Source organism: Equus asinus, chromosome 2, assembly GCF_041296235.1.
Source record: "Equus asinus isolate D_3611 breed Donkey chromosome 2, EquAss-T2T_v2, whole genome shotgun sequence".
NCBI lineage: Eukaryota > Metazoa > Chordata > Mammalia > Perissodactyla > Equidae > Equus > Equus asinus.
Genome location: NC_091791.1, coordinates 177,260,776 through 177,276,317, shown reverse-complemented (window position 1 = coordinate 177,276,317; position 15,542 = coordinate 177,260,776). Strand labels below are relative to the sequence as shown.

General features: G+C 35.5%; 1 protein-coding gene across 9 annotated transcripts in view; it reads right to left on the bottom strand.

Annotated features, from left to right (window-relative positions):
* Positions 1–15,542, bottom strand: part of ARHGAP5 (Rho GTPase activating protein 5) — a 109,916-nt gene that overhangs the window by 27,759 nt on the left and 66,615 nt on the right. For 7 of the 9 annotated variants that reach the window (XM_070504214.1, XM_014857178.3, XM_070504215.1 and 4 more), the window contains one exon: positions 7,493–7,640. In XM_070504214.1, the coding sequence (XP_070360315.1) occupies positions 7,493–7,640 (148 nt within the window). The remainder of the gene's footprint in view (positions 1–7,492; positions 7,641–15,542) is intronic. The other 2 variants (XM_070504217.1, XM_044765461.2) reach the window with 1 other exon arrangement.

Genomic DNA, 15,542 nt, shown 5'->3' with positions numbered 1-15,542 from the left:
AGTAATGACCTGTGATCAAACAAAGTTATTACGATACTGTTGACTATATTCCCTATGCTGTACATTACATCCCTATGACTTATTTATTTTATGACTGGAAGTTTGTACTTCTTATCCCCTTCACCTATTTTGCTCTTCCCTCCACCCACCTCCCCTCTGGCAACCACCAATTTGTTCCCTGTATCCCAGTCTGTTTCTGTTTTGTTTGTTCTTTTCTTTTAGATCGCACATGTAAGTGAAATCATACGGAATTCTTCTTTCTCTGTATGGCTTATTTCACTTAGCGTAATACCCTCTAGATCCATCTATGTTGTCACAAATGGGAGAGTTTCATTCTTCTTCATTGCTGAGTAATATTCCATTGTATATGCATGTGTGTCTGTGTGTGTGTGTGTATGTATATATACTATATACATACACATACACACACACTACATCTTCTTTATTCATTTATCTACTGATGGAAACAGGCTGCTTCCAAATCTTGGTTACTGTAAATAATGCTGCAATAAACATAGAGTTGCATACATCTCTTTGAATTATTGTTTTTGTTTTCTTTGAATAAATACCAGGAAGTGGTATTGCTGGATCGTATGGTAGTTCTATTTTTAATTTTTTGAGGAACCTCCATACTGTTTTCCATAGTGGTCACACCAATTTACATTCCCACCAACAGTGCATGAGGGATCCCTTTTCTCTACATCCTCACCAACGTTTATTATTTGTTGTCTTTTTGATAATTCCCCTTCTGACAGGTGTGAGGTGATATCCTCATTGTGTTTTGGATTTGCATTTCCCTGATGATAGGTGATGTTGAGCACCTTTTCATGTACCCATTGGCCATCTGTGTGTCTTCTTTGGAAAAATATTTATTCAGGCCCTCCGCCCATTTTTTAACCAGATTATTTGTTTTGTTGATATGGGGCTGTATGAGTTACGTATTTTAGATATTAACTCCTTATCAAATCTATCATTTGCAAATATATTCTCCCATTCAGTAGGCTGCCTTTTTGTCTTGTTGATGTTTTCCTTTGCTGTGCAAAAGCTTTTGCATTTGATGTAGTTCCATGTGTTTATTTTTGCTTTTGCTGCCCTTGCCTCAGGAGACATATCCAAAAAAATATTGCTAAGACTGATGTCAAAGAGTTTACTACCTATGTTTTCTTCTAAAGTTTTACAGTTTCAGGTCTTCTATTTAAGCCCTTAATCCATTTTGAGTTTATTTTTGTACATAATTTAAGAACAAATATGGTCCAATTTCATTCTTGTGCGTGCCTCTGTCCAATTTTCCAGACCATTTATTGAAGACTGCCTTTTCCCCAGTGTATTCTTGCCTTCTTTGTCATAGAATAACTGACCAAATAGGTGTGGATTTATTTCTGGGCTCTCTATTCTGTTTCATTGATGTCTATGTCTTTTTTTGTGTACGGTCAACTGATTTTCAAAAAGAATGTCAAGACAGTTCAATAAATGGTGCTTAGACAATGTGCTATCTACATGCAAAAGAATCAAGCTGGAATCCTTCCTTGCACCATACGCAAAAAATAACTCAAAATGGATCGCAGACCTAAATTTAAGAACTAACACCATATAACTCTTCAAAGAATATATAGGAATAAATCTTTGGGATCTTGGATTAGGCAAAACCTTCTTAGATATGATACCTTGCACACAGTGACAAAATTTAAAAAACAATAAATTGGACTTGATCAAAATTTACAACTTTTGTGCTTCAAACAATACCATCAAGGAACTGTGAAAGAAAACTCACAGAACGGGAAAAATTCTTTGCAAATCATATTTGAAAGCAACCTGTATCCAGAATATATAAAGAGCTCTTAAACTTAACAGTAAGACAAACAACTCAATTTAAAAATGGGCAAAGGATCTGAATAGATATTTCTCCAAAGAAGATAAACAAATAGCCAATAAACACTTGAAAACATGCTCAATATCTGTCATAACAGAAATGTAAATCAAAGCTATATGAGACACAACTTCACATCCACTGGGATGACCATGAGCAAAAAAGGGCCCAAGGGGCCAGCCCCATGGCCAAGCGGTTAAGTTTGCATGCTCTGCTTCGGTGGCCCAGGGTTTTGCTGGTTCCGATCCTGGGCACAGACATGGCACTGCTCATTCAAGCCATGCTGAGGCAGCATCCCACACAGCACAACCAGAGGCACTCACAACTAGAATATACAACTACGTACTGGGGAGCTTGGGGAGAAGAAGGAGGGAAAAGAAAGAATGAAGAAGATGGGCAACAGATGTTAGCTCAGGTGCCAATCTTTAAAAAAAGAGGGGGAGGGGATATTGATTAGCAAAAGTGGAGAAACTGGAATTCTTGAATATTGCTAGTGGGAATGTAAATTGGTGCAGACACTTTGGAAGAGAGTCTGTCAGTTACTCAAAAAGTTAAACTTAGAGTTACCATATGATCTAGCAATTTCACTCCTAGGTATAAAGTCAAGAGAAGTGAAAAATGTGTCCACAGAAAAACTTGTACAGGAACGTTCAAAGCAGCAATATTAACAAAATTCAAAAAGTAGAAACAACCCAAATGTCCATCAATGGAAAATTAATCAAGAATAAAAATGAAGTATTGACAGATACTACAATATGGATGAGCCTCAAAAACATTCTGTAAAATGAAAGAAGCAAGTCACGAAAGACCAAAACAGGTAACTCTATAGAGGAAAAAAGTTAAGGGAGGGTGGGTGTGGGGAATAGGGAGTGGCTGCTTAATGGGTATGGGTTTTTTTTTGAGGTGACTAATGGTGCCAATGGCTGTACTACTCTGTGAATACACTAAAACACCATTGGACTGTACACTTTAAAAGGATGAATTGTAGAGTATGTGAATTACATTTCAATAAAGCTGCTGTATAAAAGACTTACAACCTAAGAAAATTACCTTTCAAAAATAAGGATAATTACCTGTTTAAAGCAAAAATTATAAACATGTACCATGATGTTTAAAACGTATTGTAGAACCAAAATGTACAACAGAACAAGGAGTAGGAGAGTTAAATATACTGTTACAAGGTTCTGAAACTACACATTATGGTGGTATAATATTATGTGAAGATGAACTGTGATTAAAGATGTGTATTTCAAATTCGAGAGCACCATTAAAAAAACCTAAGGGATAGATATAACTAATAACCTGATACTGAAGTTAAAATAGAATAAAAAATATTCAGGGGCCAGCCCAGTGGTGTAGTAGTTAAGTTCACGTGTTCTGCTTCAGCAGCTCAGGGTTTGTGGGTTCGGATCCTGGGTGCGGACCCATAAACTGCTCATCAAGCCAAGCTGTGGTAGCATCCCACATATAAAATGAAGGAAGATTGGCACAGATGTTAGCTCAGGGCCACTCTTCCTCAAGCAAAAAGAGGATGATTGGCTACTTCCAATTTTGTGAGAGCCCATCTTCCTCACAAAAAAAAGAAAAAGAAAAATCCAATTAATCCAAATGAAGTCAAGGAAAAAAGAGAAAAGGAATAGTGATCACATAGGACAAATAGAAAATAAAAACGAGATGGTAGATTTAAAACCAATTATATTGATAATTACATTAAAAGCCAATGAAAACAAGAGGACTGTCAGACCCAGTGATATACTGTCCCTAAGAAACTACATTAAACATAAAGATACAGATAGATTAAAAGTAAAAGGATGGAAAAGATATACCACATAAACATTACTCAAAAGAAAATACCATTGGCTATATCAATATCACACAAAGCAGACTTCAGAACAAGGAATATTATGAAGCATTAAGAGAATGCTTCATAATAATAGGTCAGTTCATAAAGACATAATCCTTATTGTATACATAACTAAAAGAATTTCAAATCATATGAAGTAAAATCTAAAAGAACTGAAAGGAGAAAGAGACAAACTACAATCATGACTGCAGACTTCAATAGTACTTTTTAAGAAATTAAAAAAAAAGTCAACAAGAAAATCAGTAAGGATATACAAGACTGGACCTATACTCTTAAAGAACTGGACCCAACTAACATAGAATCCTTCAAGCAATAGCTTAATAAACATTGTGTTCAAGGACTCATGAGACATTCTTCAAAATAGACAATATTCTCAATAAACTTACACTAAAATCAAACTATTTGTTTTCCAATGGCAATAGAATTAAACTAAAAATGAATGACAAAGATATCTGGACAATATTTACAAATAAAACACTTCTAATAACCAATGAGTTAAATTTTAAAAAATAAATAGGGAAATTACAAAGTATTCTGAACTGAATGAAAATGGAAACAACACATTAAAATCTGTGGCATGAAGCTAAAACAATGGTCGGAGGAAAATTTTTAACATTAAATATTATGGTAGAAAAGACTGGTTGAAATCATTCATGTAGGCTTCCACTTTAAGAAACAATGAAGAAACCAAATGAAAGCAGAAAGAAGGAAATAAAAAGCAGAATTCAATGAACAAAAAAATGAACAAAAGAGGAAAATCAGTAAAACCAAAAGCTGGTTCTTTGAAAAGATCAATAAAATTGATAAACCTCTAACAAGAGGAAAAAAAGACACAGATAAGTAATACTAAAAGAGAACACACCACTACAGATGCTACATTAAAAGGCATTAAAAGAATAAGGAATTTTATAAACAACCTTATACCAATTTGGGTGAAATGGGCAAACTCCTCAAAAGATGCAAACAACCAGTGCTTACTCAACATGAACTCGAAAATCTGTATAGCCCTCTATCTATTAAAAGAATTTAATTCATAGTTAAAAACCTCCTCACAAAATTCCAGGTTCAAATAGTTTCACTAGTGAATTTTACCAAAATTTAAGAAAGAAATATTACTAATTTTATACAAACTTTTGCAGAAAATAGACTCTGTCTATGATGCCAGCTTACTCTAATACCAAACCAGACAAACACAAGAAAACTACAGACCAATATCCCTCGGGATGCAGAAATCCTTAACATTTTAGCAAACTGAATCCAGCAATATATAAAAAGGACAAAACGTTATGACCAAGTGGTGTTTGTCCCAGGGATGCAACGTTAGTTTAATATTTGAAGATCAATTAATATAATTCACCATCTAAACAGACAAAAAAGAACCATATGATCAACTCAACAGATGCAGAAAAATCAGATGACAAAATCAATACCCATTTTGGGTAAAAATGAAGCAAATTAGGAATAGAAGGGTACTTCTCTACCTGATAAAGAGCATGTACAAAAAACCAATGGCTAATATTATACTTAATGATGAAACACTGGGTTCTTTTTGAGGTGATGAAAATGTTCTATACCTTAATTGTGGTGATGCTTACATGACTGTAGAGTTATCAAAACTAATAATGTACAATTAAAATTTGTGAATTTTACTGTATGTAAGTTATACCAATAAAGTTGATTTTTAAAACTACCATAATATTTTCTTCAGGGTTGTTTAAAAAAAGGGTTACTCCTTTAAAAAAGGGTGCTAATTATAACAATAAAAGTACTGCTCTTTTATATCACTATGTCTAAGGATCTACAAATAGTGAAGTACAACTTTTAAATCATAGGTATTTGATATATATTTAAATTACTACAAGTTGAACCCTAAAAAGAAGATGGCTGTGCTAAAGTCCATATCGAGAATTCAATATTGAACCCTCAAGTAACTGGGAATTTCTGCTAAAATTGATTAGCATTAGTCAGTAATAAAGTCAAACAATACACTACAACAAAAGAACTAGCTTTAATCTTTTATATGACTATTCCCGTAGTCTTATGGTACTTTAGTATATGTCTAACAAAGCACTTAAATATATCAATTACCTGTCAGGTGACTGAAACTGTGCTAAGAACTGGAGTAGAATTTCATTTTATCTTAAACTTGGAATTCATTCATTTTCCTCAAACCAAATCACTTAACTACCATGAAAACATTCAAGAAATGGGAATTTTTTTTAAGATTTTTTTTTTTCCTTTTTCTCCCCAAAGCCCCCCCGGTACATAGTTGTGTATTCTTCGTTGTGGGTTCTTCTAGTTGTGGCATGTGGGACGCTGCCTCAGCATGGTCTGATGAGCAGTGCCATGTCCGCGCCCAGGATTCGAACTAACGAAACACTGGGCCGCCTGCAGCGGAGCGCGCAAACTTAACCACTCGGCCACAGGGCCAGCCCCAAGAAATGGGAATTTTTAATTATAAATGTAAAAAATGCTATCCATTATTACTTTATTTTCTAAGCACTAAAGAAAAGTATTTTCTAACTGCTCAGTCATATCTGTAAGGCCTAATTATATTACTAAAGAAAATGAGAATTCTTTAACCTCAAAGCAGGAAGCTAATACTATAAGAACCTCTGAATTTCTACTATGCTAAAGATAGACCAAAATATAGACAAGAAATTTGCCTAATGCACACCTTGTTGAAGGAAAAAACAAATTTAAGGGCATATCCAAAAGTAGGCTTTATAGTAATCAACACTTATTAAGAAAAGGGGGAAGATACAGGCTATTTCTGATATAATACTTGTGGGTAACAGGTATTGTCCCATATTCCATTCCTTTATTAAAACTCAAAGTCACTACTTGTCACCAGACAACTCAATATGTATAGAACTTAGCTAATAATCAGACTAAAGAGTAAGGCGTACATCTAAATAAAAACGAGCTTGACTTTTTAGATAGGACATGGCATCTTTGTTTGTTTTTTAAACAATGCCTGTTTATCAAAGGAGATCATTAAGAACAAATAAAGCTAAAATGGAATTAACTCGTTTTCAAATCATTAAATACTGTAGTCCATTCAATCACCAAGATTTCACGATTAAAATGTTCATTTTAAATACACATAAACATGATAATATTCTGCCGTTATTCCCCTTATTCCGCACCTCTGACCAATTCAACCCTCAGATAAATTTACACTGGACAAAGTAAACACAACAGCAGGCTTGTTTTTAAAATAATAAGGATATCTACGCATTCTTTACAAATACAACTCAAACCATATAAACCATATCAAACTAGTGCTGCTGAATAAACAGTAACATCCCAAACAAGCTGCCTTTCATATATTCATAAGTACTGCCATGAATTAATTTTAAAAGAAATTCATGTGTAAATGGGTAGTAAGTAGATTTAAAAAATATTGAAAACTTTCAAATTATTGATTTAAACCATAATTACCTATAATTAAATAGTAGCTTAATTTAATAATCAAGTTATTCTAAATTCCAGAATAAGGTAAGTTTAACAGCATTCGACTTAACCATTTATGAAAGAGAAGTCCAACAAAAGCGTAATTACTGGTCAGCCACAAAACTTCATTCAAATATCAGATGGTTGCGTCTAGAGATAATACTCAAGATAATCAATTCTATTAATGAGAACTATACACCTTTTTCGAAACTTAGTTTTAACGAATCACGAACATTCGACAGACTGTTAGTGTAGCAAAGGCGAAATTTTAAATCAAATCTCTTGAAATGATACTTCTATCCTACCTGTATCTTCAATAAATTCCACACATTTTTCAACAAATAGTGGTATGGGCTTCTCAGCTGTAACCAAATCCTGGAGAGGCATCCCAAAGTAATTACTTTCCCAATTTCTGCGTGTTGGTGGAGGAATGTTCTTCGCTTTCTTTTTCTGCTATAAGAAAACACATTCAAGTTAAAACCAGTAGAATTAATTTCCTTCAGAATAACATTAGTATTAAGCAATGTAATACATGTTTTTGTATCAAAAGACATATTTAAAAGCCACATCCAACCTAAATGTCCATCAATATGGAACTCACTAAATAAATTCCACTAGAAAGCAGCAACAAGAGCAATGGGAAGAGGCAAACGCGAACAGAAAAACTGGCTGACTAGAAGAAAGTGTTCCCTTTGGAAAATAATAAGAAACTGGATACATAGGGAGATTAGAAAAGATCATTTTTCAATGCCAATGCAAAGGAAAAACTAGGAGTGAGCAATGCTCAATTCAGTTTAGGTGTGGCCTGTTAACTTTCTTTGGTCTTTGGGGCAGGTCCAAGTAAGGTTTTTGTGTACAGCTATATTTGTGAGACCGTAATATAGCTTTAATTATTGATTTTATAATGAAGCTATGTAACTCCATAAACTTTTAGTCCCAACATTTGTTCCTTCTGATTTTCCCATTTTCTTCCAATCTAGTGACTCTATTTCCTAAATGTTAAGATAATTTTCATAATGAACAAAACATTTTCACAACTGTAAAAACAAAATTAAATAAGAATTTTCAGAGTTTAACTTCAATCTATCATTGGGAGAAAATGGGTTCTTAACCAGGGAGTGAACTTCTCAAAAACCTAAGGAAGGACTATCTGTAATTCAACCATTACAGAGATTCTGAGTCAGTCTTCATGGAGTAGGGTGTAGTAAGCATCTTTACAGATGATTCTGTTGTGTACCCCTAGTTGAGAACCTCTAAAATACAGGAAGATGAGTAAGTTTTCAGGAATTCAAAGACGTAAGAGCACTTGTATTGACAGCTCTCGTTCCTTCTTCAGTCTAATTTTATCTACAAACTTTTATTTTTCTCCAGTATAAATCACAAACCTATTCATATTCATGATAAGCATCATCAATGACTTACAAATAGGATAACATACCATTTCTAATGAGAAACGGGGAGGTGAGGGAGGGCGCACAGGCAGAGGTTTCAGTGCCTAAAGCAACAATCCTCATCTTAATTTCCCATTTTTTTTTGAAGGCGTCTCCTTTGGATGGATCCTTTGATGTATTCTTCCAAGTCTCCAGACAGCTTGAAAAATTAACTAAGTCCTTTCTTCAATTTCAGGTTGCTCCACCTAGCAAACTTCCAGAGCTCATGAAATCCAACTTCTAAATCCTCATAAACTATCACTCTCCGGTGATACAGATTACATACAACTCTGGCATGTACAGATTAAATACAATATAACTCAGTGTCTAGAATATTGCCAACAAAGCACTGGAATGTTTGATCTGTCTCAAGACCTAACCCACCAAGTCAATTAGGTGGATCCTTACTTCTTATACAATTCTCTCACTACCACCGCCACGAAAACAAAACAATATATAAGAAAGTGCAAATTAAGAGACTAATTTCAAAGCTGAGGGATACATTGGCTGAGTCCTCATTCTCAGGAGCACTAAGGTGCTTCCTAGCCTGCAAACTACTAGCTTTGGATTAGAAAAGTGAAAACTGAGGCAAAGATATACATGTTTTCTTTAGAGACAATACAGTGGTGAAAAAGATTACACGTAGGTCGATTAATGAAAATAGCAAGGCCTAGCCTATGACAGGAGCAACAGGAATGAAGAGATAAAAAAAATCTGCAATGATACCTAAAGAATACAAAGTTGTAAGAAAAGTAAGTTAGCTAGTCCTAAATGTTCCAACCAACTCTTAAGAAACCCTCTTTTTTAATACTGCCCTTTAGGAACCAACCTAAACTCTCAGATGACTCTGAAATCATTCCACCCTTACCCTTGGGGTCACAAGGGAGAGGAAAAAGTAAAGTGTAAACTTTATCTAGGAAGCCCCAGATACTCTACTAAGATTGGTAAGTGGAGACAGGTAAGCAAAATAAGGTAGATTCTCTGGCTTATACTCAGGAAATATCCCCCAAGATCCATAAAGTTACAAGGGCAAATTACTTAATTCTGTAGTTACACCAAGATTCAGGGCTAGTAATCTCGTGTCTGCAAAAACATATCCATGGTAAAATAAACATTTCATTCACAAATAATGTAAACAATGGTGTCCAGCAGATATTAAAAACAATCATTAGTATAAGAGTAAACAGAACCAGGAAAAAGTATATTAACAGCTCTTTCCAGAAACTGCTCTCCCACTTCAGTAATATCAGCGACACAGTAAGGGAGGGCATCAATGCAACATCTTCAAATACTATAATCAATAGCATTAAAAAAGAACCAACAAACTGAAGAAAACTTAAGTAGCAAAAAGCAGTTGACTAGGGTTTCAAAGAACCAATCCAGGAAAAAAGGAAAATTTGGACTTTATTCTGTTAAATTTAAGATGGGATTCTTGAAATAAAAGATTAAAGAAGAAATGAGACAAGAGAAATGAAATGTGAAAAAACTGAAGAAAAACCCATCAAAGAAATGAAAATCTCTTTAGTAAAAGACTCAATATGATTGAAAAGATCAGAACAAAATGGAAAAAAGATCACCAGTTTCACCAGGCTTAAAAAAGAAGTCTCAATCTTCCTCTCGTTAGCTACCTGCCCCATAATGCTACTCCTTTTGCAGACAGACTCTGCAGAAGTCATCTCCTTCCATTCCCTCTTACATGTACTCAAATTAGTCTCTCACTCTCATCACTCCACTAAATCTGCTCTTATTAAGGTCATCAATGATCATTTTGCGACAGCTAGTTCTCAGCTCTCATCTTACCAGACCTTTCAGCAGTCACTCTCTTCACTGGACTTACAGGAGACCACCTCTAATACCTCACTCACTCTCCTCTTATTAGTCTCCTTTGCTGGTCCTTCCTTGCCAACCTCGTAATACTGTGAACACCCCAGACCTCAGTCCCTGATTGTCTTTTCTCAACATCTATCCTCACCCTCTTGGTAGTATCATCTACACGCTGATGACCCAAATTAATACTTCCAGCTCAGCTCTTGCTCCTGAACTATAGACTCACTTCAAACATTATGTCACCCTCACTTGAACATCTAAGAGATATTTCTTTCTCACCATGTGCAAAACTAAACTCCAGATGATTTCCTTAAAATGTGCTCTACCAGAGCTGTCTCATCTCAGCTGCTGGCAACTCCATCCTTTCAGTTGCTCAAGCTAAAAATTTTAGAGTCATCCTTGATCCCTCGTTTTCTCTCTCATTTTACTTCCAATTGCTAAGCAAATGTATTAGATACAGAATCTTAACCGTCCTCACTAACTCCTTGGTCCAAAAAGCTATCACTTCACACATCTAGATTATTGCATTGACTGCTCAATCAATGCCCCCTGTTTCTACCACCATACCCTACAGACCATTCTCGACAAAGCAACCAGAATAATAGTGGTTCCACAAGTAACGGCCTTGCCGTATACAATCTGCATGACTTGAACCCTCCCTCTTTATATTCTGACCTCATTTTCCTCCGTTTTCTTAATTATTTACTCTCTCCTTCCAACCATGTGGCTTACTTGCTTTTTTTTAACATGCAAGGCATACTCCTGACGTAGGACTTTTGCACTAGTTGTTTCCTTTACTTTCTCAATGAGGCCTACACTAATCACCCTATTAAAAACTGCAATCTTACTGCCTGTCTTCCTCTAGCTCCTGCCTTGTACTCTCAATCTATCTTACAATGTTTTTTCTACCCATAACACTATATAATTTACTCATGTATTATTTTTTTCATGTCCTCCTACTACAATTTAAGCTCCACACAATGACAGGGATTTTCATCTGCTTTGTTTACCAACACACTCCAAAGACCTGAAATACTGTCTGTGAAAAAGAAAAGAACAAAGATATTTGAGGTCTCTTCTGAAATAATGACCTCAATTTATAGACTGAATGATCTCACTATGTACTAGGAAAGATAAACAACAAATAGGAGTGAACCATCAAATTACAGACATATCACACTGAATTCAGTAAGTTTCAAAGAATCTTAAAGGTATCTAGGCAGAAGAAACCAATGATCAAAACTGGAGGGAAAATATCAGGCTAGCTTCAAATTCTCAGGCAAACTGGAAAGTCGGTAGACTCATCTATAGGAATGTTCATGGAAAAAGGATGTGTCAAGAATTCTACACTTAGCCAGTACATCAATCGTGTGTGTAACAAGCAACTACAGATTTTTTTTTGAAGTTCTCAAATAAGTAATAATTAACATACAAATTACAGCACCCTCAAACTCCTTCTGAAGAATTTTTAAACACATGATGAAACATAAATAATAAAGAACTTATATTTGGAGAACTTGTGCCATGAAAAACATAAGAATGAACACTGTATATGATTAAACATCAAACTAACTCTAAGTTACAGTGGTATGGCTATTAAATAGAATATAACCTACAATTTTGTGGGTAAAGCTACAAACATAATTTCGTAACACACCAGAACCAAAAGCCTCAACCTCCCCTAAAGGTTGTGGGTGTATATAGGAGATAATGTAATTATGCTAATGAATGACAGGGTATCATGATATACTATGGGGGGAGAGGATGATAAACTGAAATAGGTGTTCAATATAAAGTTAAAGATAAAAATAAGCAACACACAACACACAAATTAATAGTTCCTTCATTTTTCTATTTCTTTGCTACTGATTAATAGAAAATGAGAAAAGCAAACTGAAACTTATAAAAATAGAGGGGTGACGCAGCAGTTAAGTTCACACGTTCCACTTCTCGGCGGCCCAGGGTTCGCCGGTTCAGATCCCGGGTGCAGACATGGCACCATGTGGCATGCCATGCTGTGGTAGGCGTCCCACATATATAAAGTAAAGGAAGATGGGCATGGATGTTAGCTCAGGGCCAGGCTTCCTCAGCAAAAAGAGGAGGACTGGCAGTAGTTAGCTCAGGGCTAATCTTGCTCAAAAAAAAAAAAAAAAAAAGAAATGCAATAAGATTAGCTATAAAATATTCTCCAACTTTGTAAAAACTAAACTTGACTAACCACTTGCCATTTAAACAAAGAGAATCCTAAGAGTTGAAAATAAAAGGATGGGAAAAGTAATGATTTTTTGTGTTTAAAAGAGTAATGTTAACTTTGGAGTTGTCTTCCACGCAAAAAGCTTTGAACTATACAAAGAATTACCCCTATTCCCTATTCCTTTTCTCTTATACCATCAATCTGTCCCTCTCCTGGGTCATTCTTATAAACACATACTCTCTAATATCTCTCATCTTTAAAAACAAACACAAAAACCCTTCTTTGACCCCACACTGACCTCTAGTTACTGCTCCAATTCTTGCTCCCTTTCACAGCAAAACTTCTTAAAGATGTCATCTACATTTATCATCTCTACTTTTTACATCCCATTCCTTCTTCAACTTACTTCCATCTGGCCTTCTCTTCCATTCCATTAAACTGCTTGTCAAGATCAGATATGTCTACACTATCAAATGAAAAAGAAACTTTTCTCTTCACCCTTCTTGAGCTCCCAGCAACATTCTTTCTTAACTACTTCCTCTTTCAACACTTGCCCTCTTGGCTCCCATGTTACTACTCTTTACTAGTTTTTCCTCTTTTTTCTCATCAAGGATTCCTTTCTCAGTTTCATCTGCCAACAATTCTTCCCCGGTCTATCCAAACTCAGTTCTGAGTCCTCCCTTCTTCTCTAGCTGTACTCTGCCCTTAGGTGAATTTATCTAATCTCTAAATTCTTTTATGTCCTGATAACTTTTCCTCTGAGTACCAGACTCATACATCTAGCTTTTATACTTCCACTGGGATGTCAACATAGATATTTTAAATATAACATAAAAAGGACAAAACACGTGTCTTGATTGCTTCTGGTCTAAAACCTTTGACCCTTAGTCTTCAGTATCTCAGTAAATCTACCCAGTTGCTTACACCAGAAATCTAGGAAGCAACCTTGATTTTCCCTTTTCCCCTACTCTCCACAGCAAAGGCATAAGACGCCCTGCTGGTATAAACAGGAACCAGGGAAGGACTTCACCATGTTGAGATTTCTGTTACTAAATATACAAAGTACTGTTGGCTTATTTACCAGTTTATGCAAACAGTTTCATTATAGCTAATTCTTTATTCCTATACGAGTCACTATATAACTGTGCCTAACCTTAAGCATCTGAACCTAATAAAACCAGGATTCACACAAAATCATGATTACTTATTATAAAATTAAAAGAAACATTAAGAAGCCAACTCTATGTCAATTCCTTTGGACTCAGAGCAGTGTGTAAGAACTGAGCACCTACCATGTGCATATAATATCACGTTAGGTGTTATGCAGGATAGAAAAATCAGTGGAAATTAATGCCCACAAGAAACATACAATCTATTATGAAAAAACACGTCACTACCATTTAATTAATAGCACATACAGAACAGTATATGATTAAGTGTCAAAATTAGATGTAAGATTTAAACCCAGACTTCAAAAAACAGAACTTACAAAAGAAGAGACGAGGTTGGGGACATTTCTGGAATTTAGAAAGAATCTAGTCTGTAAGTCATTTACTCATCTAAACATTTGGGTGCCTACTCTATGTCAACATATGCACACAGAAATCACTGCAAACTGCCATTTATTCACTGCTTACTATATATTAGGTACTTGGTAATATTATATGCATAATCTTAATCATTACAACAGCTCTGAGATAGCTACTATTTTGCATCTATTTCAACATACCTGGAACTAAAAAGTATGTACAGGACTAATGAGGGGAGAAGGTAGACAAGGGCCCGAGTGCAAGTGGCTCCAAGGTACCTAACTAAGGAATCTGAACCTTATAAAGAGGCTACAAATATAATTTGTAGGGAGAAAGATTAATCACTTCTATTTTAGTAATATGTCTCAGAAAACAACATAAAAGAATAGTTTGAAGCAAGGGTGAACTGGAGACACAGAAACTTATTAAAAAGCTATTGCACCCCCATGCTGTGAGGACAGAGAGAAATTGGATCCACCACACATTGCTGGTGGGAATTTAAAATGGTACATCCACTCTGAAAAGAAGTTTAGCAAATTCTTATAAGACTAAATATGAAATTACCATAAGACCCAGCAAATCCACTCTTGGGCATTTATCTCAGAAAAATGAAAGCTTACATAAAAATCTGTACTCGATGGTTCATAGCAACTTTATTCACAAAAGCCCCAAACTGGAAACAACACAGATGTCCTTCAACAGGTTAAAAAACTGTGGTAAATCTACACCACAGAATATTAGCAATAAAAAGGAACAAATTATTATTATTTTTTTTTTTTAAAGATTTTATTTTTTTCCCCTTTCTCCCCAAAGCCCCCCGGCACATAGCTGCACACTCTCCATTATGGGTCCCTCTAGCCGTGGCACGCGGGACGCCGCCCCAGCGTGGCCCGACGAGCAGTGCCACGTCCACGCCCAGGACCCGAACCAACGAAACACTGGGCCACCTGCAGCGGAGCGCGGAAACTCAACCACTCGGCCACGGGGCCAGCCCCAAAGGAACAAATTATTGATCTATACAACTTGACTGAACCTCAAGGGAATTGTGCTAAACAAAAAAAGACAATCCCAGAAAGTTACATACTGTATGACCCCATTTATATAACATTCTGGAACTGGCAAAATTATGAAATGAAAAATGGAAAACAAATTAGCAGCTGCCAGGGGTTACAGATGGGAGGGAGTGAGAAGATAGGAAAGTGGGGTTATAAAAGGACAACAGGAGGGATCTGCTGGTGATAGAACTATTTTCCATCTTGAGTGTGGTGGTAGACACAAAAACCTACGCATGTGAAAAATTGCATGGAACTAAATAAATACACACAAATGAGTACAAGTAAAACTGGGGAAATCTAAATAAGATCTGTGGATCATA